The following is a 24,836-nucleotide window of genomic DNA, read 5'->3' as shown; positions in this document are numbered from 1 at the left end:
CACCTGAAGGATGGGCCACGTTGCTCCCTGTCCACCCGGCACCTCCCTCTGCCCAGTGTGCCATCCCCCTCCGGCTGCTCCCAGGGTGCATCACACCTCCGGGAACAAGACCAGGCCTCCTCCCCATCAGGACACTGCCTTGCTCTGGCACTGTCTTCAGCTTGGTCACAGTCTCCAGCAGCAACAGGGACAGCTGCCAGAAAGTGCGGAACTGGAATCCTGGGTCCCACCAGATTCTACCTCCAGCTGGGTTCCGTCTTCAAGGCTGAGTTCAGTCTTCATATCCTTAAACTGCCTGGGCATGACTTGAGAGTTCCAGAGCCCCTGCCTGTCGTCGTGACCATCACTTCTACTGCCCTGGGGTAGCCGTTATCAGACCTCTCTGCTGGCGTGGGCCCCCTCCTCTCCTTCCTGAGCCTAGTGGTGAAGGAGACCCCGGAACACCTGAACCAGGCTAGCAGGCCTCTGGAGAACAGGTTCTGCACAGACTCTCAGCAGCACTCCGCACCCCAGCTGAGACTGTGAACACCAGGCTCTCCTGTGGCCAGCACCTCCCCAAGGGGCAGCCACCCGGCCCAGCCTGCCCTTGCTCCAGCTCACTGGCACCGTCTGACTTCCTCGCAGATCCTGGACTCCTCCCACATGTCCCTAAGCACAGGCTTGTGTTGGGCCCTGGGCTCAGCTGCGAGCAGTGCCACCAGGGCCCCTTTCTTCTGAGAGCTTGCTGCCCAGCAGAGCAGAGAGATGCTGACCAAGTACTGACCCAGGCAGCCCTGACCCAGACTTGGGGGTGGGGAGAAGGTTCCCTGGAGAAAGGGGCAGATAGGCCAGGTGGGAGGTGATCACAGAGGGGCACAGGCTGAAGACAAGAACCCAGAGTAAGGCCAGGTAGGGGAGAGGAGAGCAAGGCCTTGTGGCTAGAGTGTCAGGCTCTGAGGACTGACTAAGCCAGGTCAGCGGGAACTGTGGAGGGATTTTGGTGGTGGTGGGGACAGGGAGCAGGGATGTGTAAGTGCTGAGACCCAGGAGTCATTCTTAAGGACCCAGCTCCCCCTCATCTGCGCCCACAGCTGATCCATCAGTATGTCCCATCAGTCCTTCCTGGTGAACTTTTTTTTTTTGGCCGCCCTGCACAGCTTGCGGGATCTTAGTTCCCTGACCAGGGATCGAAGCCGGGCCCATGGCAGTGAAAGCGCAGAGTCCTAACCACTGGACTGGAATACCACAGGGAATTCCCGTTCCTGGTGAACTTGACTCCCTCCCATCCCAACAGCTCCCTCCACCTCCTGGACACCCCCATCATCTTCACCTGGATGGCCAGCTGTTTTCACCTCTCTGCTATCCTGGAGCAATATTCTTGAAATACAAATGTAAATCTTAAAATGTAAATCCTCCTTCCCTTGAAATCTCCAATAGATTCTGCATTGGGTTGAATGGTGCCCTTTCCCAAAATTTATGTCCACCTGGAACCTTGGATGTAATTAGTTAAGATGAGGTCACATTGGATATGAGTGAGCCCTAAATGCAATGACTAATGTCCTTATAAAAGGCCATGTGAAGACATACTGAGAGAATGCCATGTGATGACAGAGACTGGAGTCATGGGTCTACAAGTCACAGAACGCCAAGGGTTGCCAGCAACCACCAGAAGCTAGGAGAGAGGTATGGAGGGTTTCAGCCTCAGAGCCTCTAGGAGGAATCAACCCTGCCAACACCTTGATCTAAAATTTCTGGCCTCTAGAACTGTGAGAAAACAAATTTATGTTGTTTAAAGCCACGGAGTTTGTAGTACTTTGTCGCAGTAGCCCTAGGAAACAGATATAGCTTTCTTCCTGTCACACTTAAAAAAACCAGAGCCACAGCTCAGAGCCTTGCCCAATTTGACCTCCCACTGTCATCTCACAGTCTATGTCCCACGGTTCTCCAAGCTCCAGCCGCAATGCCCTCCAGTCCCCTTCTTTCTGTGTCCAGCCCACTTCTGCCTTGGGGCCTTGATATACATTCAACTCTTGGCCCCAAATAATGCTCTTCAACCCTCTCTTCCCAAGGCTAGACCTCATCCTTCAGGTCTTGGCTCAAATATCACCTCCAGAGGGCATTCCTGTCCACCACATCTAAGCAGCCCAACCTTATTCTCCTCATACCCTGGTCTCTTTCCTCCTGGCAATCATGCGGCCAAGTGCGCATGGGGACAGTAGGGATGAAGAGAGGTGGATGGATTCGTGGCTACTTTGGAGGCCTAAGAACAAACCAGTCAATATATCCAGCCTAAAAACAGATCAGCCAAGGTCTACTTCCTATTAAAATACAGATGTAGTTTCTTTCTTTCTTTTTTTAAATCTTTTCGAAACACTAGAGCAAGGTTTCTCAAGGCAGGCTCAAATGAATTACTGGTCAAGATTACCCCCAAATCCCTGGGGTGGCTGGTTAAAAATACAGATTTGCAGGCTTGGGGGAATATCAAACTCTCTGGAGGCGGGGGCCCTCAAGTATACATCTTACATAGCACCATGGAACCTGAGAACTACTGTCCTAGGCCGAGGGCCTCCAAAGTGAGCTCCATGGGCTGTTGATTTTGACAGCTCATCACAGTATAGGAAGAAAATATTAGAACTTCTAGTGTTGGGGGGTTTTTTGGTCCTATTAGAAATTCTGATTAGGTTTGCTTTTATAATATACCATGGAAGATATAAATGAGATATTAAAAATACAATATATTGGAGGTAAATGCTCAATTTTCTTTCCATGATAAGGGTACCTACATTACACAATCACTAATGTCTGGAGATTCCTGCTACGGAAGATTCTGTGAGAATCCCAATGGTGCCCACATTCTTTGGTTGGTACTTTGGTCACATTGTGACCCCTTATTCCCACTTCACCCTGGAATCATCAATTACTTCTCTAATTTCTCCCAAGATTCTTGGTAATATAGCTACATGTTACTGAATGTTGTAAAATTCCTCTTCCTTGATGGCTTTTGGGGAAAACTATAGATACCACCTTAGAAGCCCACCCAGGCTATCGGACTCCTTACATTGTTTTTTTCTTATTATAAAGGCAAAACGTTCTCTTTAAAAAAAAAAAAAAATCAAAGAGTACAAAAAAGAATCAAGTGGAAAAGTCCCCCTGAACTAGAGCAGGGATCAGTAATAAAAGCAGGTTTTACTTTTTGATAAAATTGTTTTGATAACAGCAAGTTTTGCAAAGAGAACCTGGATGTTCTCTGGGCTGAGGCGAGGAGAGGGGCAGGGAGGACTCCCAGCCAGTTATCTTGAGCTAGAATGGACCAGTGTAGGGGGCATTTATGGAGCCTGGGGAGGTTGTGGTGGGGACAGGGCATACTGGGCACGAGATGCTGGAGCTGGGGAGGGAGGTGTGGGCTGGAGCCAGCCTCCTGATGGGGAGTAAAGCTGTGGAGCAGATGCGCAATGAGAGGTCAGACCTAGTGTGGTGAATGACCACTGGGACCAAGGAGGATTCAGAGAGGGAGCAGAACTGGGGTATCGGGGGGAATCTGGTCAGAGCATCCACAGGAAAAGTGTTTCAAGACCAAGGGCATGCTTGACTGTGGCAACCACTGCTGAGAAGGCTGGGGGATGAGGATGGAGAAGCGGGAGATGGAGGCTGTAGGTGGCCCTGGTGGAAGGTTCTGGAATATGGTGGTGGCAGGAACCTAGGCGGAGTGAGAAGCAAAGAAGTAAGAACAGTGAGGGATAACAGAAAAGGAGAGAGTAACGAGGGTGAGAAACCCATGACTAGAGGGACATGCGGAGGGAGGACTTGTTTTTGAAGATGGGAGAAGGTAAAATGAATTCGGACAGTGGAGGAATCCTGGAGACGGAGAACGGGTGAAGACAAGATAGATACTCCTGTGCTGCGGGGTGTGGGCTGGAAAGAGATCCCTGGGGGGGGCGGGGAGGGGAGGACATGGGAGAAAAGGGCAGAGAATGGGTACAGAGGGCACCACCGGGCAAGGAGTTGGAGGGTTCTGGTCTGAGGAACAGGAGGTGAGGTCTGCTAAGAGACGGGAGAGCCCTGAGGGAGGGGGGCAGGGGTGGAGACAGGTGGTAATGGGGGGGCCCAGAATGCTGCTGGCTAGTGTCCCAACAAGGCTGGCTGGCAGGCACCCTGGGGGGCTCACCTGCTCACTGCTATAGGATCGCTCCTGGTGGGCTGAGTGCCTCCTACTGGGTGAGGCTCTGCCCGGGGTGTGGCCTTTGCACAGGTGCAAGGGACTGGCAGTGAGCTAATACCACATGGGGTGGGAGTGAAGAAAGCAGGGGACAGTGAAGGAGGAACTGAGCAGGGAGAATGGGAGGCTGTGGTGAAGAAGGGGGATTGGGGATTTGGGGCTACTGACCCGAAGCAGTTGGAGGGGGTGACAGGGTTTGAGTGGGTAGAGGGGCTAATGGGTTGGAAAAAATCCTAGAGTTGGGAGCCATGGGGTTGACAAGCTGGAGGCTGGAGGCCACGGCTGCCCCGGACAAGATAGGCTTTGGTGGGAGGTCAAGGAGACACAACCCAGGCACTGAGGACAGAGTAAACGGGGTGTGACAACTGCCGAGAAAACAGGTGGCGAGTGTGGGGGAGGGCAGAACCTTCCTCTCCTGGAGAGAGCTATGGGGAATGAGGCTGTGGGGAGTTCCTACATGTCCATCCCCTGGGGCGTGTGTGTCTGAGAGCTGCCCCTGCCCTCTCGGCTCCTCTCAGGCCAGGTAAAACCTTCAATAAACTCCTGGTAACCAGATCCAGAGCCACAGGCAGTGAGGCCCCGCGTAGCCCAAACTACCAGCACGGTTGCTAGGGGACACCAGCCGGTGTTTGTTGGGCTGATCGCTGATCATCAGTGCTGCAATTTTTTTGTCAGCTGTGAATAACTCTGGGAGGCTGCAGTGGCCATGCTTTCCTGTGCTGCCTGCCACAGCTGAGGCCTAAGGCTGAAATTTTAGGAAAGCACATCTTCTAGGCTGACCGTAAAATGGGATTTCATGCTGGTGGTAGCATGACCCCTGCTTCTCTCAGCAAAACTCCTGCCTTGGGAGGCAAATCAGTCAGGGAGGATGCATGATTCCTGGGCCCTAGCACTGGGCCTGCCCTTTCAGTCCTCCCTGGAGCCCACCATCTGAGCAGCCCACCCTTCTAGGAGACAGAACAGCAACAATAACCAGCCCTAACAATGGACGGTAGTGTGCTAAGCTCTGTCCCCCATCTTTCCTGGGATCTAAGGTCAGCTAGATCCTTAGTCCCATTTTACAGGCAAGGAAACTGAAACTTGGAGAAGTAGAAACTATAACTCAGAAGGCACAGAGCTGGAAGTGCTGGAACTGAATGTAGACCCAGGCTACACACAGCCTCAGTCTCAACCCCTGCCTTGAATCCTCAACGGATCCAGCCCAAGCTGGCGTGGTGCCCAGTGACAGGCTGGATACTCTTGACTGTTGGCACAGGGTCATGGTCAGAGACTGGGCCTGCTGGCCAGGCCACCAACAGCCATGGTCTTTGCAGAAAGCCTCCCCCATGGCATAGTTCTCGGCCCTGTTCACTCACTCGAGTCACCAACGCACGGCCGTGAAAAGATCTGAGGCTGGACCGGAGGGGGTCAACTGGCGCATGGCTGTCTGACCTCCTCTCCTCAGCCTGCCAGGGCTGTGTACTCCCTGGCCTTGCACTCAGCTGGTGCCCTTCAGCCCAGCCTGGAGGCTGCTGGAGAAGCAGCATTTTGACAGGGCCCTCCTGAGCCCTAAGAAGCTGCACAGACTCCAAGGCTGGCCCTGCCTCCTCTTCCTGGGGAAGAGTGGACCAACTCACACCTGACTTTGGAGGGCTTTGTGCCTCAACCAAAGGCGTCTGTGAGGAACAGACCCAGGAGCCCCAGAGCTACCTCAGTATCCTAGCCCATGACAACCTCAGCCCCTGGCTTCACCTGTACCAGTTGACAATGGGATCGGAAGGTCGGGGGACTGATAAGGGGGTACTTTTGCCCAGGAAATGTACAGAATAGAGAATAAGCCAACAACTCTCTGACAAACTCCTCCCCTATTCAGGCCCCAATTCAACTCAGCTCTAGAAAACACACATTCCTCCAAGGCTTTCTTCACCTCTCTGAGCCCCACCTTCCCCATCTGCTCCTTAAGGATGGCACTATCTACCTCTCATCTCTTTTTCCACGATGATGGTTCAATAGGTGAGCCCGTCCCCTGACCTCTCCACGCAGCCTAGCCAGGGCCAGACATGTGGGCCGAGCAGCACAGACCAGGGAGGTCAGATGTGCTGAGTCGTTTGGAAACAGGAGGGCTAAAAGCAGGGTGTCTGTACTCAAGACCCTGGGGGTGGAGAATCGAGGGTGGCCTGAGGACAAGTGTGGAAGCAGCTTTGGTCTCGAAGGATTTGTACCTGATGGCCCTGGGAGACAGGAGGCTGGGCTACGCAGGAAGCGGTGACTGCAGTGTAGGTGGCCTTGCTCTCTGTCCTGGCTGGAGCCGTGGACATTTGGTGACCCCCCTGCCCCCCCACCTTCTGACCTGGTGGCAGGCTGGCTGTCAGGCAGTAAGCTCCCTCCCAGGCCAGCAGGGTCATTTCCACGTGACCAGGCCTCAGGGCAGATGCATGGGGTGCAGGAGGGTGGAGAAGCCGGGTCCAGTTTCAGAGCCTCCACCTCCATGCCCTCCGCCCCGCCCCACCCAGCCCACAGCACAACATCTGCTGAATTGCTCTAACCAGACTCGCCAACTGAGACACGCCTAAGCAAAGCAGCTTGCCTTAAGTCACACAAAGCCCCCTTGATGCTTCCACCCCGGCTGTTTCCCAGCATGGCCTGGGGAGCGGGTGGGCATGTGAGTCTGTGTCCCCCTGACATGACCCCTCATTCCGAATCCTAGAACTGAATGTCCCCCAGAGGAGAGGCCAGAACAGCACTTGGGGTTCAGAGGACTGGATCAAGGACTTGGAACACCCTGCTTCATCCTTGGGGTGCCCCCAACTTGGGGGGTGGTACTTTATCAGCTGGAGGAGTCAGGGGAGGGGTACCAAAAAAGCCAAGTTCCACAGAAGGCAGGATCCTTTCCCCTTCTTTCTGGGAGGAACAGCAGGCATTAGAGGCTTTGGGGGGCCTCCATGCTCTAGGAAAGCAACTCTCACTGGTCCCCAACCTCCACGGCCCAGCCCAAAACCGAGGTGTCTGCACATCTTCCACATCTCACTCAGCCCCCAAAGCGATGCGCCTGGACCAAGGCAAGATCACCTGCCTCCCAGGGCACAGCTGAGGGCTTTTGGCCAACCCATTCACTCCATCTCGGCCCTGTGATTCCACCTCCAGGGTGAGCGTTTGGAACCTGCAGCCACAGCAGGACAGTCCCAGCTTAAAACACTTCTGCAGCTTCCAGACACACTTTGGTCCACCCACCCAGCCCCATCCTTCCACTCCACACAGGCCGCTGCTGGTCTCCAGCCCACCCTCACACCCCAGTGCTTCTGCTCACACTGTTCCCTCTATCCAGCACCCCCAGGAGCTGCACTCACACCTGTCTTCCCTGCTTTGGCCCAGCACGTGCTTATTACACTGATTCAACTCACTTGTGATTCCCAGTTCCTCCCCTGCCTCCGGCTCCAAGCAAAGCACGTGTGTTGGGACCAGGCAGGGCCCACAGAGACCACTAGGAGTCAGAAGCTTGGGTCCTTGCCCCAGCCCTGGTGTTTCCCAGACTCACAGTCCTGGCAGGGCCCCCACCCTTCACCAGGTCTGCAAAAGGGCTGGGACAAGAGGGACTCAGAGACCCCAGAGCTGGATCCTCCCCTGTTCTACAAACTCTCAGTTACCCCAACCCTGTCTGAGAGCGGGAGGCCCTCAGCGCCTTGGCCAGAGCTCACAATTTGAATCCTGGTGAACCATGGCTGCTCCAGGGCAGCGAGGGAGGGGTGGAAAGGCCTCCTGGGCTGCCCACCGGGCAGGCGGGTTGGGGGGCGGCAGGGGGACTCACTCTCTCCAGGTCCTGCCGCAGGTGCGTGAAGAGCTTCAGGCGGCGGTAGAGGACGTCCTGCTCCTGCTGGGCCAGGTTGTCCACCTCGTCGGTCTTGGGCGTCAGCAGTGGCTGGTTGGCGTTGGCTTTCCTCTTCAGCTTCCAGTACTGGTAGATGAAGTCGACCAGCGCCTCAGCCAGGTCCAGGCGCTCGGCCACCTCGGCCGGCTCCACCAGCTCATAGAAGTCTTCCTCCAGCTGCTGCAGCCGTTGCTTGCGCAGGGTCACCTTCTCCAGGTCCTCGCTGGCTGGGCTGGGCTCCACGGGTTCGGACGTGGTTTCACCCCGTGGGCCCCCATCACTGTGCTCCTGGCAGAACGACTTGAACTTGACCTCGTCGTTGTCTGCTAATATAGTCCTCATTTCCAGGCTGTGGTCAAAGGCGCATGTGACGTGGAATGCCGTGACGCAGGAAGGCATGGAACACTGGAGGGAGAGGAAGGGCAGGGTGAGGTATGAAGGGAGCCCTGGTGGGAGGGAAGAAGAATGTGGGGCATCCCCCAGGGTTACACTGAGAATGCAGAATGCTGGTGAGACCCTAAACAAAATGGCACGGGCTGCCAACATCCTGCAGGTTGTGGAGGGAGTCATGGAAGATGGGAAGGGGGAGCTCTGGGGGAGCTGGACAGCATCACGTACCCTGGGGAAGTCAACAATCAGATGACTGACAACCCCTCTGGGGACAAGCTGCATTTCTGTGCGGACAATGCCTTTGGATCTGAGGCATCAAAAGAAAGAGGCTGTTGATGGGTCCCTGCCTCCTCTACTCCTGCAGTGTCATCTAAGACGGGGAGTTATGCCCCTCCCTTGTCCTCTGGGAAGAGGGGCTAGAGTTGGGTCCCTTCCTTCTTCTCCTGTCCAGGCAGTTAGGGCCAACTCAGGGCCTGGGTTACCTGGGATGATGGCTGTGGGCAGCTGACAACTGTTTCAGCAATAACCCATCGAAATATTAGTGGCCGTTTACACTGCACTCACAAACTCTGAAAGTATTATAAATGGGTAGAGGTACATCTAGTGTTTACAATGACAACTGTTCCTGAAGAGACAAGGGAGAGAAAGGATGACCCTCCCACTTCCCAACCTATAGGCCAGGAGCATCAATATCACGTGGGAGCTTGCTAGAAATATGCAAATTCTCAGCCCCACCTACAGATCTACAGAATCAGGACCTCTGGCGGGTAGGCCAAGCAATCTGTGTTTTAACAAGTCCTCTGGGTAATACTGATGAGCCCTAGAATTTGGGAACCGTTACTGTCAACAAACTAACACAGCCCTGCCCTGTGTAGGGAGACCCTGTTAGCTTAGTTGGAGGAAAAGTTTGATTCTTAGCCCTCTCACATGTCAAGCTTGACATCAGAAGAGAGGTCAACGTATTTATTCAGCCCACAGACCCTTGCTCGTGGGGAAAGCCCCCTCAGTACTGTAACGGGGTGGTGAGCCTGGCTCCCCAGGCCTGTGCCCCGTGCCTAGTGGAACTAGGGATGGAGGAGTGCCTGGCAGGTGGGGTGCCGACTCTGGTCCCTGTCCGAGGCGCATCAGTGCTTCTGTCTGTAGCACCATGGGGCAGGTGGAGGGTGCTGGCAGTGGCCTGTTTTACAGGGTGTCCCAGACACACCCCTCTGTGTAGCTGGCTCCTACATGGGCTCCCGGGCAGCAGCGGGGTGAAGGGGCTGTGTACCTGGATGCAGGTGCCCGTGCACTCCTTGCAGAGGCTGCAGGACAGAGCCCAGCGGCTGGCTGGGATATGCGAGATCTTGGTGATGGGCTCCATCTTCTCGGGGCACCCGATGCTGACCTGGGGCAGGACACAGGGAGCTGCATCAGGCCTCTCATCCCCAGCCTGACTCCAGGGATCACCTAAATGGGGGACCCGTCTGCTGAAACCAGGCGGTGAGCAGACACGGCAGTGGGAGAGTCCCAAGTCCTTCCTGGCTTCCCAAGTTGACCATGGAGTGAGTGTTAGTGTGTGCTCTATAGCGGCCAGGCTTAAACCGTGACTGGGAGAGTGCGCTTCCGTGTGTGTAACTGACTGAGTGTATGTGTGCCTGTGACTATGTGAGTCTCAAGACAGAGATGCTTCCATGTGCAGATGAATACATGCAAGGTCCCCCTCTCTTCTGTACCTCAGGCCTTTGTTAATAGCATCTTCAGAGTCCTTATTAGAACTTGAATTTATTTTACTTATTTTTCTGGGTGGTGACTATAGGTCCCCACGGTAGGATCTCTTCCTGGGGACCTCCAGGGCTTTCCTGGCCAAGGGGGATATGCCTTTGTTTAGCCCCTCCTATGGAGACAGGGCTATAATCATGCCCGTCTCCTGGGCACAGCCCACTCCTCAGCCCCAGAGGCAGGGTACATTTGCCTTCCTACTGCCCATGCCTAAGGAGGGAAAAAGGGCCCCTGTCCAGAGATCCTGAACCAAAGAGCCCCCATGGTAGGTCCTTGTTGATCCTCTGTGTCCCTGCTGTGCCCAGACCGGGTATACTCAGAGGTAGTCCCAGACTTCAAGATGCTGATGTGGCAGCAAGTGACTATTGCTGACATAACCACTATGATCACAGAAACCTGTGATGTGGGTCCCAGCAAGGACTTTCAGACTGCGAGCCCAGGAAGGGGAGGGGCCACCTGCTGACAGGGCCACCTGGCTTGCTTCCGGGCACAGGCAGCATTGGAGTGGGGCCTCATTCTGGGTCAGGGCACACAGCAGGGAGAGGGCTGAAACGCCAGTGAATGTCAGCATTTCACATTTCAAATAAGACAGGAGCCCAGGGCCTCTGCTAACTCACTGTGGGCCCAGCCCATCGTCCATGGTTCCCGCCCCCCAGCCTAGACTCAGACCTGGGCCCACCTCCCCCCATTCCAGCCACAGCCCTACTCTCCGATTTTAATCAGGCTCCCCACCTGATTTCCTTTTAGGTCATTTGGCTTATTTTCGTTTTAAAAAAAGCACTTGACTTTGGTTGGGACCACCGCCTAGATTTGGGTAGACCCACAACCTACTTTCCCCTAGAGTCGGCTGCCTGACTTCTGTCCAGCTCTCACACCTACCACCTGGATCTCCCAGTGGCTCATAATCCCATTTTCCCATGGAAACAGCCACCCAAGTTCTGCCTAGGTCCATGGGTGAAGTTCCCTGTGGGCTGCTGCCTGAGCTCTTCCCAGGCTCGACACCTGAGATCCGCCATTTAACGTGGCCCATCACCTTCTTTTCCTAGTGCTCTGCCGTCGGGGTTCTGAGTTCTGTTCAGACCCACTTCCCCATGGCTGTGCCCCAGGGCCGCCCCAGCCCCACATCTGCCCACCTCAGGAATCCACAGAGCGCAGCTGACGTGCACCCACTTGGTCCCACTTCTAGTGGGCTTCAAGGCTCCTCCTCGCTTGGGGCAGAGCAGGCACTTCGGCTGGACACCCAGGGCACACGTCCGGCACAACCAGCTGCCCGTGGGCACCTTGAGGATCCCGTAGCATGCCTGGGGAGACAGCAGGGTGGTCACAGGTCAGAGGCATTGGCCAATCCGCGTCTGGTCAGCATTCGGCTACAAATAGTCCTAGCCCCAGCCCAAGCTAGGAGCTGCAGAGTGACACTGCTACTCATCTCTGCCAAAGAGATCTCCTAAGGGACTATAATGCAAGGGCTCCAGGGATTCTCTTTGCGTGGGTTGTGCGCTGAAATTTCACCATCTCACAGTCTTCTGTGAAAGGGCTCAGCTCTGCCCTCTGCTGGGAGGACAGTCACTTCAGCAGAGGTTCCTAATCAGTGATGGATTTCAGGGGCATCCATGAACTCCCTTACATTGAATACAAATTTGGGTATGTATGCTGCCTGAGGACAAGGCCCAGAGCTTTCATCTTTTTTCACAGGTATCTGTGATTGGGCACCCTTCTGGTAATGCCTAGGGCTTATGGACCTAAGAGCTGCTGGGTATAAGGGACGTAGATGAATGAGGAGGGTGGTGCACTGCCTACCAACCTGCCAGCCAGGTGAAGCCCTTTTAAGCTCCCCGGGTGCTATTCCAGCAGAAGTGGGTAAGGGAGGGCCTCAAAGTCAGGGCCAGAGTGGGTCCACTGGGTTCCAGTCAGGTCTTCTACATCTTCTACAAACAAGGCCCAGAGATGCCCCAGACCTAGAGCCTTGGGGCCCAAGATCAAGAGGGGAGCCTAGTCAGGCGGCACCTGGTTTGTAATACCAATAATGTTAACAAACACGAACAACTCTTACCATACCGTTCTAACCAAATGACTCATAGCAAAGAACTTAATCCTCACAACAACTTACTTTTATTTACACTTGAGGAAACAGAGGCTCAGAGAGATTAAGAAACTTACCCAAAATCAAATAGCTTGCAAAGGGCAGAGCCATGGTTTGAAACCAGGTGGCCTGGCTCCAGGCTCTGCCCTCAGTCACTACACCGTGCTGCCTCGTTGTAAGTTCAGGATGGTGAGGAGCAGAGGAGGAGCGGGTAGGGTGTTCAGTGGGGGGAATCTGAGGGACGCCGGCAGGAAAGGACAGAAAGACCATCCAATGGGCGTTACTCAAATCTGGCTGAGGGGGCTGAGCCGAGGGGCCCTGGGTATCCCTGGCACCACGGGCACTCACGCCATTCCCTTCCACCCCCTCGCCCTCCTTCTTAGGGGCCCGTGCCCACAGTGCTGCTGCACCCCTACAGCCAGGGTGACCGGGTCAGGCAGGGGCCTGCCCGCACAGCATGGTGACGGCGATGGGGGCTGCCTACCTGGTGCACGCAGACGTTGCACTTGTCGCAGAAGACCATCTCGTTGCCATCTTCACCCTCGGGAGAGCGGCACACGTCACAGACGACATCCTCATCATACTCGATGCCCAGCCCCTCCTGCGTCTCGATGGCCCGCGCCATGTTCTGGTGGCACAGAGTCTCCAGCTCCTCCAGCACGCGCTCGAGCGTCAGCTCATCCAGCTCTGGCCTCTCTGTGAGGACAGCAGGGCAGGGTGTCAGGAGCCTGGCCTCTCAGGGCAGATGTACAGGAGGGTTTCCACCCATTCACTGGTTGCACTATCTCAGGACCCCAGCTCCATGGTCCAAAAACTGACTGGGCTGGACCACGCAACCTCAAAGGCCCCCGGGGCCTGGTGTGGTGTTGTGACTTCAGACCCTGCTTGTGACCACACACATGCTTGTGTACACACAGATACCATGGAAGTGTCTCTGGGATGCAGCTGGCTCCGTGGGGAACCCACTGCTTGAGCTATGTGTATGGGGGGACCTGGGAAGGTGGCTGAATATGGCAGAGCTGGCCCTTCTTGGGACGTGGTAGGCTCCAGCCAGAAGGCCCATACCAACTGACCCTGGCCCCATTTGTAATCCTAGACTCCCAGGGCTCACTCAATCTTCATGCAACAGTCACACTTACTACAATATTCCCCCAAACCGTATAAATGACATGCTATTATTGCCTCCATCTGAGAGCTACAGAAATTGAAGCACACTAATCAGTAATGCAGCAGGGACTCTCCCCCCAGACCTGTGAAGTGCCAAAGACCAGTGATGGCCACTGCCCTTCTGAGGGTGAGGATGTTGGGGTTCAGAAGAAAACCCTCCTTGGCCTGCCCCCACCCCATTCTCAGCTGGCGGGTCACCTACCCATCTCCTTGAGCTCCGAGTTGATGAGTTCCAGCCAGTAGGCGTCAATCTCGTCCAGGTCATAGCGGCTGCCCCCTGGCCAATCAGGCTGGGAGCCCTCACCAAGTTCGGAGCCGCTAGGGGACACCTGGGTAGGGGGGCCTTCCAATGGTGGAAGAATCCTAGGAAATCAAGAGAAGGTGTGAGGGGAGGGTGCCCTCAGCCTGCTACTCTTGCTGCGTCTGGGGGCCTTTAGTAAGTTGGCCAGCATGGCTGAGGAGCTAGTGGGCAAGTGAGGAGTGAGACTTCGATGCCGAGCAGGGCCCACCTCCTTCCATTCCCTCCTCCCACCTGCCCACCCTGCAGAGGCTGTAGGAGGCATTCCAAGTGCTGTCCTGGGCAATGCCCAGTGCCAGCCACTCTGGGACCAGGAGGATAGAACCAGCTGGCCTCCAGGTCCTTCAGCATACCCCTCAAAGCTGGGGAGAGGCCAGGGATTGTTCCCAGGCCCTCAAAAGCTCTGGCCCCTCCTCCACCAATAGCCTCAGGGGCACTGAGGCCAGGGCTCCTCTGGGGTGAAGAGGATGCACCTGCTACAGTCTCAGGGTCACACTCCAGGTCAGCCCACCCTCAGGCCATGGCTGTGCCTCTGAGGCAGCTTGGAAGTGCCCTGACTGCAGGGTGAGGTCTCCAAGCCCAGCTCCACCACTTAATGGGTGACTCTGGGTAAGCCACTTAGCTTCTCTGTGCCCCAGAAAATGGGCTAATGATAACAGCACCTACCGTCTACAGTTGGCATGAGGATTAAATGGATGAATACATGTAGAGCTCTTAGAACTGTGCCTGGCATGTAGTAAGCACTGTATGTGTGTGAGTGTGTATTTTAAGATATACATTTCGCTTCTTCTGAAATGGTATATGAGGGTGTTTTGCCTTTTGGGAGAGCACAGCTTCCTCTCCTGGATCAGCTGTGTGCTGCCCCTCAGGTCCTGATGCCAGTTCAGAATGCCGGCTCTTCCCACCCCCTACCAGTTGCCATGGTTACTGCTGCGGAGCCTGGCCTCCGTCTGGCCAGCCCTGCCAGGGCTGAGAGGCCCCTTACTTGCCCGAGAGGCCTCCTGGGGTCGAAGGCAGGGCTGCCAGGGGCTGTGACTCAGCGCCGACTGGGGAGGAGAAGGCAGGGCTCTGGATGCACAGACGTGGCTCAGCTGTGGGGAGGGCTCCTGGGCGCCAGGAAATGCCCCGGTGTCAGCAAGGGGGGCAGGAAGGATGAAGGAGACAGGGAGGCAGAATGGCCTCCAGGCAGGAGGGAGGCCCAGAGGAGACTGAGGGAGCCAAGGAGAAAGGGAAAGGGCCTGGCACCACCTTTTCCCACACAAGATGCCCAGATAAAGGAAGGTCTTAGGCAAAGATAATGATGTGATGCCCCCTGACCCCCAGATCATTCCAAATAGAAGGAATATTAGTACTCTTGGTCCTACAAAATTCTGCCTTTCCTCATGAGGCTTTTATTTAAATTAACATATTCTTTGAAAAACACCATAATTTTGCCATGACCCTGCCTTGTTTGTGTCCCCAGCATATGCTTAGCTGGGGTTTTGGATAACTCTTGCCCGAATGCCCACCACCTACTGGCATAACTACCCACACTTGTGTGCTCAGTCAGCTGCCACCTGGCCAGACCTCTTGGGGCCAAGATCACATTCCTTTCTCTGGGAAGCTGAGGTTAAAGGGCTCACAACAAAAAAGGCATTTCCTGTACTTCCTGGGGCTCTCATCTTCATCTGTTTGGCCTCTTCTGGCTCTGACTATGGAGGAAACACTCCTATCAAGGGTGGACAGACCTTACCCTAGGCCAAGGCCTCAGTCTCAGCTGCAGCCAGTAAGACTGAGGTCAGCTGGGAGGAGGTGGATGGCTGGGCTGGGATCCTGAGAAGGGGAGGGCTCTCTACTCCAGGAGACCAGACAGACACCAGAGGTTGGTTTTGCCCTGAGCTGCGTCTTTTGGCCACACCGAGGGAGCAGTGTAGGCCCTCCCTCAATTCACGATCTGAGAGTGAGAGGTTCTCATTATCCAGAGAAGTTTCAGACCATGAGGTGGGCAGACCTGCTCAAGGGCCAGGGAGGACTGGGCTAGGAGAGAGGGATGGACGGAGCCAGGGTAGCAGCAGGGGAGGGCAGAGTCAGCAAGCCAGGGTGATCAGGGCATAAGACTCTCTTTGGGCCACACAGGGGCAACCCAGGGCTTGTTCCCGTGGCCTGTGTTTTCCCGGCCCAGCCCACAAGGCCCTGGCGGCGGTCAGGCAGGGAATTCCCCAGAATTTCCCAACTTCCTCATCTACAGAATGGGGACAGCAATATGCCCTTTAGAGGGCCAACATGATAATTAAATGAGAAGATGAGAGTAACAGGCTCGGCATAGCATGTTCTCAGGAACAGGGTTCCTATAACAATTCTGAGCACGGTGGCTGCCGTGCTAGCTTCCAGATGAGGGCTGTGTGGCGGAAGGCACCCCAGAAGATGCAGGGACCAGGCTGGAGGGAGACAGGGAAAGATGGGGCACAGAGGTATCTCCACGAGAGCATCTCTCCCCCTCCAGTCTATCCTCTCCAAAGAGCATGGATAGTCCAGGAGTGCCTGGCCCCTGTCAGCCTAGAGCAGCCATGTGTATGTGGGGAATGTACCTAGTAGAGCCAGAGCTGTCTGAACACATGCTCTCGTCTTGATGTCAACAGATAAAACACCAACTGAAGCCAAGCTACTGGTGTGGAGGCATCTGCAAGTAATTACCCAGGCCGGCGGATGTTTCTGGAACCACCTGACATTGACATCAAGGACAGAGGACAGACTGCTGGGCTGAGCCTAATCAGGGCTCACTCCTCTCTGCCCAGCTGGTGGCCCACCCCTCTGCCTCATTATCCTGGGCCCTTGGCATGTGAATTCTCATTTAATCCTCACCACCACAGTATCAGGCATGTACTGTTTTTAGACCCATTTTACAGAGAAGGAAAGAGGTTCAAAGAGGTCAGTAACAGTTCTTCAGTCTGCAGAGGTGAGGATGCGAAACTGGCTAGGAGGCTGACCCATGTTTTTTTGGCCCTGGGCAGAGGATGTGTAGAATAAATTCTTTCTCTAAATCCCACATACACTCCCGTCCAGAGAGGCCTGGAGCTTCCTTGATTCTCAGAGGGCTGAAGACAAGAGCTGGTAGGCATTCAGCCCTTGGGAGCCCAGGAGGCTGAGCACTGCCCAACACCCAATCCTCGCTGAGCACCGAGTGAGGCTTAGAGTCTGCTTCGCCTCTGTAATCCCATGCCCAGCACAGGCCTGGCATCAGGCAGGCACTGGGTGTCTGTGAGCCAGTCATAGGTGTGGCTGCCAGGAAGCAACAGTGCCAACGTCAAGGGAGGTGACAGCTGAGGTCTTTGCCCCAGGCCTGGTCAAAATGGGCCTAAGTGAGAGCCACAGGGCTGCCAAGGCCGGGAATGAACTGCCAATAACACAAGCTGCCCAGCCCAGGCAAGCTGGTGGGCAGAGGAGGCCAGGACAGTAGGCCCCTGTATCCCAAGACATGACTTGGAGGGTTTCCCGGGGTGCAGAAAGAAGCACTTGGCTGAACTCTGTCACTGGATGCAAGGCTTACGGCCACAAGGCCACCTCCTGACAAGAGCACCAGGAGTCTCCCTGACCTACAAGAGCATAAGGCACCAAAGCCCAAAGAGGACTCATCCCTGACCCAACCCTGACCTAGCCCTGGCAGGAGGGCCTCCTCAAAGTCTGGTCAGAGCAACTGCTTCGTGAACATCTGATGTGTGTGCCAGGCACTGCATTCTGTCCTGCTAAGAACTCCTTAAAAAGGTTTAAGAAGTCAAGAGCATGGCTTATCCCTATCTTAAGGACTAGTTAAAAGCCTGGAGATTTCCCTGAGAAGATCCTCTGGTGGGACCCAGTTTGGATCGACATCAAGCTAATCCACGGCCAGTTTTCACTGAGTGCTCGTGTGTGCCAGGTCCTGTGTCCAGGACCTTCCATGCATCGTTTCTCTACATCATCTCGACCACTGCATGGGGCAGGTGCTATTGTTATCGCTCCCATTTTACACACAAGGAAACTGACACCCAGGGAGGTTACATTTCTGGCCCAAGGTCGCACTGAATATGACTGGCAATTTGAACCCAGGCTGTCTGGCTCCGGAGCTGAGCCCAAGCTCAAACCCTTGGCCTCAGAGGTAAGCTACAGTATTTCTGGAACACTGCAATGTTTTTTTTAGGGCAAAAGAATCTAAGAATAGAGACACACTAGAAAGGAATCCCTTGACTGGTCCTAGCCTCCCCTTCATCCCCCGCCTATGGCCCCCCTGGCCTGGGCTTCCCGGCTCACCTCACCACGGGCTCTGGAATGGCCTCTGCCCCGGCGGGCACCTGCACACCTTTCTCCCATTCCTGTCGCCATGGGTCTGCCAGGATATAGTAGTCATCCGGGCTGAGCTGGTATGAGTCTGGAATCTTCATGGCTGTGATCAAGTCTGTCCGGAAAACCTGTGGGGAGCGAAGGTGGAGAGAGAATGGCTTCAGATTGCCTCAGTGTGATCTGCTTCACAGGCCAGGGCAGGAAAAGGCAAATGCAGAAAGCCCACTCACTCAAAAATAAGAAGACGGCACAAAAGCAATAAGTACAAGAATGCATCTTCTCTGAACCCAGCACAGTGCTTTGCACACAGAAGATCTTCAATAAATGTGTTGGACTGAATTTATGTGCTCTGACCTGCTCAAGGACAGAATCTGGTGATGGACGGTAGTGGACCTCAGAGAGAAGAGGAAAGACTTGCCGAGAAAAGCAAAAACAGTGAGGAAAAATCAGATGGCAGAAAGGCTTCTGTGAATGCAATACTGCCGTGAAGTGACTGTTCAGAAATTTCTGCTGAAGATTCAAAGTCATGTTTGCTGTTGCTACCACAGTCACAAGCGTCAAAGAGTCCAGGCAACTACGTGCCAGGGCCTCATGCAGATAGCTGAGGGAGAGCCCAGGGTTTGGGGCAGCCCAGAGAACAGCCTCTCATGGGTCAGGATCTCCGTGGTCTCTCAAGAACAAGGATACCGTGATGGCATCTATGGAAAAAAAACCTAAAGAAGAGTGGATATATGTATATGTATAACTGGTTCACTTTGCTGTGCACCTGAAACTGACATAACATTGTAAATCAGCTCTACTCCAATAAAAATTAAAAAAAAAAAAAAAAAAGAACAAGGATACCATGAGCCCTGCTCGGTGGGAGCTCTGAAGTACCATTCTCTGCTTGTGATGGGGTAGGAGGATCGTGTTGAATTCCTTCTCAATCACGCCCATCCAAATTCCCTCAGGGCTAGGCCATGAGTGGACGCACCCTCGTGCTTTGGTTTTCTTTTGAGCACCTGCTCACTCGGGGGGAAACAGCTCTTCCCACATTCTGTCTGTTGCCCCCACCCCAGAGCAACCTCCAAGGCAAGTCTCAGTGGCACTGGCAGTGCCTCACCTGCCCTGGCTGCTCGGCCTCACTGGGTCCTCCACAAAGGGCTGCTGTAGGACCTGGTGGCAGCACTGGACACTATGTGACTTGCTTTGGTACCAACTTTCCCAGTGATCATCACATGAGAATCACAAGTTAAAGGAGAGTTCACATTGTGGAGAGAAGAGAAACCACTTCAAGGAGTCCTCCAGGCCTCAGACCCAGCTCCAAGCCCACTTCCCTCCCTGGAAGAATCAGCATCCACTGGCCTTCCAGAGGCTCGTGACAAGCCATTCAGTGGTAATCTCTGCCTGCAGGAGGCCCCACCCGCTGGCTGTGTGTCTCTCTTGAACCTAGGGCTGTAACCACAAGGCAACAACTGAAATGGGGGCACCAAGGGGGCTCAAGGCAGCATCTTGCAGAAAACTAATTAATGTCTGCATCTAGCTAGAGAGGGCCCTGGCTTGCAAAAGGTCAAGTTTCTTGAAGACTCTATTTGCCAATATAATTTAATTGTTAAGACTAACACCCTAACATTTAATTAGGGTGCCAGTGTGAAAAAATTAAAATGAGATTACGATTAAATGCTAATTAAACAGAAGATGAAATGTGCAAAGATTTCACAGCCCTGATAATTTGCATATCTTACTAGCAAGTAGCAAGACGGCTGATAGAAGAACACAAACTCAGGTACTGGGTGCTTCTGTGGTATCCTTCGGCACCTCCCTTTGCTGGCTGGGTTATTTCCCTCTGGGGCCCAGTATAGGACCTGGTGGGGGTAAACTGAACCCACAGTGGACTGGTGACTGTCTCAAAGTTCTCCCAACCCTGGCAAGCCACGTGGTACGACATCTAACGCCCTGTTGCTCTGATGCCAAAAGGAACCGCCCAACAGTGAAAGCCTGTCAGCTTGCACCAGAAATCAACCGTTCAAGAGCCAAGTGTCACTGTGTGCCCCTCCAAAAAGGCACAGGTGAGTTTGAAACCTCTTGCTGTTCCCTGATCCTGGGCTGCAGTTTAAATGTCACCTCTGAGGGATCACCCTGATCATCCTGACTCAGGGCCGCCAACCACCCGACAGAGCCACTTTCCAGCCCATCATTCTGCCTCACGTCTCAGTACTTATACTCCTGAAAATTAACTGGTGTATGCGTGTTGCTTGCTTCTTGTCATCTCTCCTGCCACACCTGTCCTATTCTCTGCAACATTCTCAATGCCTGGCAGGGTGACTGGCACATAGTAGGTGCTCAATAAATAGTGACTGAGTGGATGATTAAATGAATGAATGAATAAAAGGGCCCTTCAGGGCCCCCAGCTGGCTCCTTGGCAATGCTTTTTGAACCCCCATGAACAGGTGATACACATCATGGATATACCCAGAGCTGAAATAACCCAAGCACGTGGACTGAATGGAGCAAGAGGCAGCCCTAGTCTGTAAGGCACAGACACAGTGCCAAGCCACACCAGCGGGCGGAGACATGGCCCTGACCTAGGAACAGGCTTGGCATTGAGAACTCAGAGCTGGAAGGGATCCCGTGCTCAATTCAGTCAGGGAGATTCAGGAGAGAGAGAGAGAGAGAGAGAGGAAAAAAAAAAGAGTCCAGTCCCAAGAGAGTTGCAAGTTTCATCTGCGGTCACTCAGGCAGCAGGGGGCAGACTGGACACCAGTGGCCCCTTTGGGCAGAGGACTGATGGAAGCACAGGAAGGGCAGCACTATCTTAATGGTACCAGTCAACACTTAACGAGCACTGTGTGCCCAGCGCCAGTCTAATGGCTGTTCTTGAATTATTAGTCCCTATACCAACTCTGTGAGGTGGGTGCTACCATCATCCCTATTTTACAGTTGAGAAACCCGGGACTCAGGTTAGTTTAATAACCTACACAAGGTCCTTCATGTTGGAAGTGGCAAAGGAACCCAGATAGACAACACCGGAGCCATTCAGCACCCCTGCACAACCCCAGCCCCTCTTGGCCACCTGCTCATTGCCAATGCCCTTGAGTTAACCCTAAGCCGAATCAAGTGGTTTCCCCAAGGGCTGGAATATGCAAATCAGACAGTGACCTTCGCAAGTTCCAAGTTCCCCAGTGGCTTTCTACTGTCTTCCCACTGCCCTCAGGCTGAGCTGCAGAGTCTACCAGGCCCCATGGCCACAAGGATGCACGGGTAGTCTCCCTCCCAAGTACCTTTCACCCTTGGCACATGAGAGGACCCTGCTGGGACACTCTTCTCCCTGCCAAAGTGGAGGCAGCCTGTTTCACGCTTAGGGTATTAGTCCAGCCCACATCTGCTCTGGGAAGCCTTCCCTGATGCCAGGCTGAGTTCTGGGCTCCTCTGAACTTCCACAGCCCCTGTACTGGAATCTCCTCGTCTCTTGCTGCAGCAGTGCACGCAGGGCCTGACACATGCTAGGTGCTAACTAAGGCTGAATGACTCAAGAGCCTCCCATGGATCTGCTACCACCTTTCTGGGTAGCTGCCCAAGGCTACAGCTCGGTACTCTGTACCTTCCAAAGGAACCCCTGTACATTCATGTAAAACCTGTCCACAAATACGGCAACCCAAACATCTTTCTGTTTTGAACTGCCAAAGGTTAGGCTTAAAAAAAGGCTCGATTATTCTCCTAAAATGCCTCTGAATTATTTATGAAAACTAAATAAGGAATAAAATGGACACTGATGAACTGGAGGCCTTGCCATGGCAAGGAAGTTGGAAGCTGGAAAACAAGCAATTTTCTAAGAATGTGAATGTTTACTATTTTTCTCTTTTGGCAGAAATTGACAAATTGTCTTTAAAGGTCTGCTGCCTAGCAACCAAGTTCTGCTGAGCTGCTTGGGAGATGTTAATTGTAGCTTCTTCAAACAGTATGAAGAATGTTTAAAGGTCTAAAACTCTAATCTAGTAACCAATGTGAGTGCCAGAGGTGCCAATGCAGCTCTGAAGGGAGCTGAAGACCCTGCTCTGCCCAGACGTGGGGAAACTGCACGTGGCTTGCCCTCTAGTTCCTTTTCCCAAGACTGAAGACCACAGGCATTGAAAAGTCTATTGAGCTTTCTGTATCTATTTCCCCAGAAGAACCAAAAACAGGCTATGCCAGAAAGCATGTCATATCTGGAGTCTGACATGATGTCCAAAAGCAAATAAAGACAATGACAACAGGCAACTTTCACTCTGCTATGCTAAGAGTTTCTGTATATGATCACAAGATTTATGAATGTTATTTGAACATTTCATCCTGGGACCTTAGTTTCTGTTTCCTTTTCTGAAGGGTGAAGTATTATATCATAGTGTATTTCAGACCAAGAGGCACAAGGGGAAGTTCAGTCACTTAAGGAAAAGCTCCAACACCTATCATAATTACAGAATATGATTATTTGTGTAATTATTTGTTTAATGTCCGTCTCCTCTAATAATCAAGCTGAGAGAGGCAGAGACTGCATGTGTCGTGCTTATCATTGTGCCTGTTTGTGGCACAGTGCCTGGCACATAGCAGGTACTCAAGAAATGCTTGTGGAACAAGTGAGTGAGTAAATGAATGAACCCCAGGATTGGTCTGAAGTATGACTAAACTCTGAAACTTCCTGTCCTGTCCTCCTAGCAGGGAGAGTGGAGACAGAGGGCTGGCCCAAAGGATTCTTCCAGGTGGAACTCAGGAACTGGTCTTGGTCACTGTCCCAAAGCCAATGAAAATGGCTTTGGCCAGGACTGCCTCTCCTTGACTCTGTCCACATCAAAAGTCCCAATGCAAAGCTAGGAGTGCCCCCTCTCTCTAATCTCCCCAAGGATGTTTGACAGTCTGTCCTGAAAGAGCCAAGTAAAATTATTACCGGCACCTCATTTGAAATCAGTTTTTTTCTGAGCACCTCATCTCATTAGAAAGAACAGCTAATAGTGAAAAGTGATTGCCCTGTTATAGTATGCCAGGTGCTGTGCTAAACGCTATATATATACAATCTCACCTAATTCATATTACTCCCACTTTACAGATGTGGAGGCCAAGACTCAGAGAGGTTAAACCACTTGTCTAAGGTCTGCACTGTCCTGTAACCAATGTAATGCTGCCTGCAAACCAGTCAGCTATTTCTTCTTTTAAAAAAAATCTCTTTCTTGGGCTGGAAACTGATAAAGACTATCTCAGCCAAGAGCGTACTTAGATACTTAAAATTAGGCCTAAAACACCAGAGAAGGGCTCTGGAAATAGCCTCCCAGTCCCATTCAAGCTACCACTAGGCTAATTTGGTCAGACATTTACACACACACACACACACACACACACACACACACACACTCAACATCTCTTTCTCTTTCACAAGGATAACAGCACTTCCTGCTCTTAAAGAGAATTTATTACACACATTTCTTTTGCAAGACAAGTCCCAGAGGCCGGGAGGCCTTTCCAGTTGGCGGGAGCAGCAATGTTTCCAACTATACGAGAAGTGGATTCTGCCCCCCACCCCAGAGGAAGGCAGTGGGAGGCTCAGAGAGCAGGCGCTTAGCCCAGCGTAAGGGCTCCCCCCTCACTGCCTGCCTGCTTCCCAGGGTAGCAGAGGAACTGCTGGCTAGAAACACCGCTCAAAACCACAGGGGCAAGCAAAAAACTTTTTTTTTTTTTGGAGCCTCCTGTTTTACCTCTCAAGTTTGGGAGCATTTTGCTACAACATACGCCATCATTGTTTTAATATAAAATATGTTATTTCAAACATTTGGGTAACACCTCTGGCTCCTCCAAGAATGCACCTTATTTATCCTGTGGCTTTGCACCCCAGCACAATCTGGTCACCCTTGCCTTCACCCAGGGAGGAAGGGGTCCATTTTCAAAAGCAATGGGTCAAGCAGATATACTGCATTCTCACTCTCCACTCGCTGCCTTTCCTAGGGAAGGCCATCCTTATAGAGGAACTTTCACAGACCCTGGGTCAGGAAGACACTCCACTGGTGGCAGAGGCTGTTCACAGGGTCACCTCTTTCTCCTGGGCCCTGTCCCAGAGGTGAAAGGCTGAGCACTGGTGAAGGGCCCCTGTGGACAGGCAGAGAAGCCCCATTCTCTCATCTAGGGGTATATACAGTTTGTCACCGGGGCCTAAAAAGGAGGCCAGCTCCTGCCCACCCTGTTCTGGGACCATCCAGGCTTCCATCCCAGGGAGGCAAGCTTCACTTCCACTCACGTCTGGGATTTCCCCCACCCCCAGGCTCCACAGGCCTCAGGACAGGACAGTCACATCTACAGAACAGTAACTGCAGGGCAGGGCTCTATAGATGATGACCCTGAGGCTCAGAGAGAAACTATTACTTGCCCAAGGTCACAGAGCTCCTTAGTGGCAAAGCGGCTGCACCTCTCATAACGGACACTTTCCTGTATAGCACCTGCATCCTGCTAACAGTCAGAGGACAAGCTCCCCAGGGATAGGGCCTGCATTTTCTGTGCCCCTAGCAGTAGGCTGGGCCTAGTAGGTGCTCTCAAGTGTCTGCTGAGTTTAATCACTAGCTCTAGGGTCCTAAAGACCTATGTCCCTGCCCACTGGCTGACTTCTGGGGACTCTGACTTCCTGAAAACACAGCTTTCAGCTTTCTACCTCAAGACAGCCTGCCTAGGAGAAACCCTTACTTCTCGGCCTGGCCCTCCATCTGCCTCTCTGCCCCAGGCCTGAGGAAGATACAGCTTCAAACAGCAGCCTCCAAACCACAGGACGGCCTCCGGGTCTCTTCTCAAACTGCCCTTCCCACCTATGCTAGGCGGA

General features: G+C 53.4%; 1 protein-coding gene across 12 annotated transcripts in view; it reads right to left on the bottom strand.

The window, feature by feature from the left end:
- The window catches only part of JADE2 (jade family PHD finger 2), a 47,696-nt gene that overhangs the window by 5,936 nt on the left and 16,924 nt on the right, over positions 1-24,836 (bottom strand). For 10 of the 12 annotated variants that reach the window (XM_082378928.1, XM_082378923.1, XM_082378925.1 and 7 more), the window contains 6 exons: positions 17,996-18,153; positions 13,637-13,797; positions 12,752-12,963; positions 11,321-11,488; positions 9,697-9,813; positions 7,980-8,444 (listed from right to left, as the gene is read on the bottom strand). In XM_082378928.1, coding sequence (XP_082235054.1) covers positions 7,980-8,444; positions 9,697-9,813; positions 11,321-11,488; positions 12,752-12,963; positions 13,637-13,797; positions 17,996-18,153 — 1,281 coding nt within the window. The remainder of the gene's footprint in view (positions 1-7,979; positions 8,445-9,696; positions 9,814-11,320; positions 11,489-12,751; positions 12,964-13,636; positions 13,798-17,995; positions 18,154-24,836) is intronic. The other 2 variants (XM_082378930.1, XM_082378922.1) reach the window with 2 other exon arrangements.

The sequence above is a fragment of the Balaenoptera borealis genome (assembly GCF_965194805.1).
Source record: "Balaenoptera borealis genome assembly, chromosome: 2".
In the NCBI taxonomy this organism is placed as follows: domain Eukaryota; kingdom Metazoa; phylum Chordata; class Mammalia; order Artiodactyla; family Balaenopteridae; genus Balaenoptera; species Balaenoptera borealis.
Note: the sequence above shows the minus strand (reverse complement) of the source record. Positions and strands in the feature narration are given on the sequence as shown.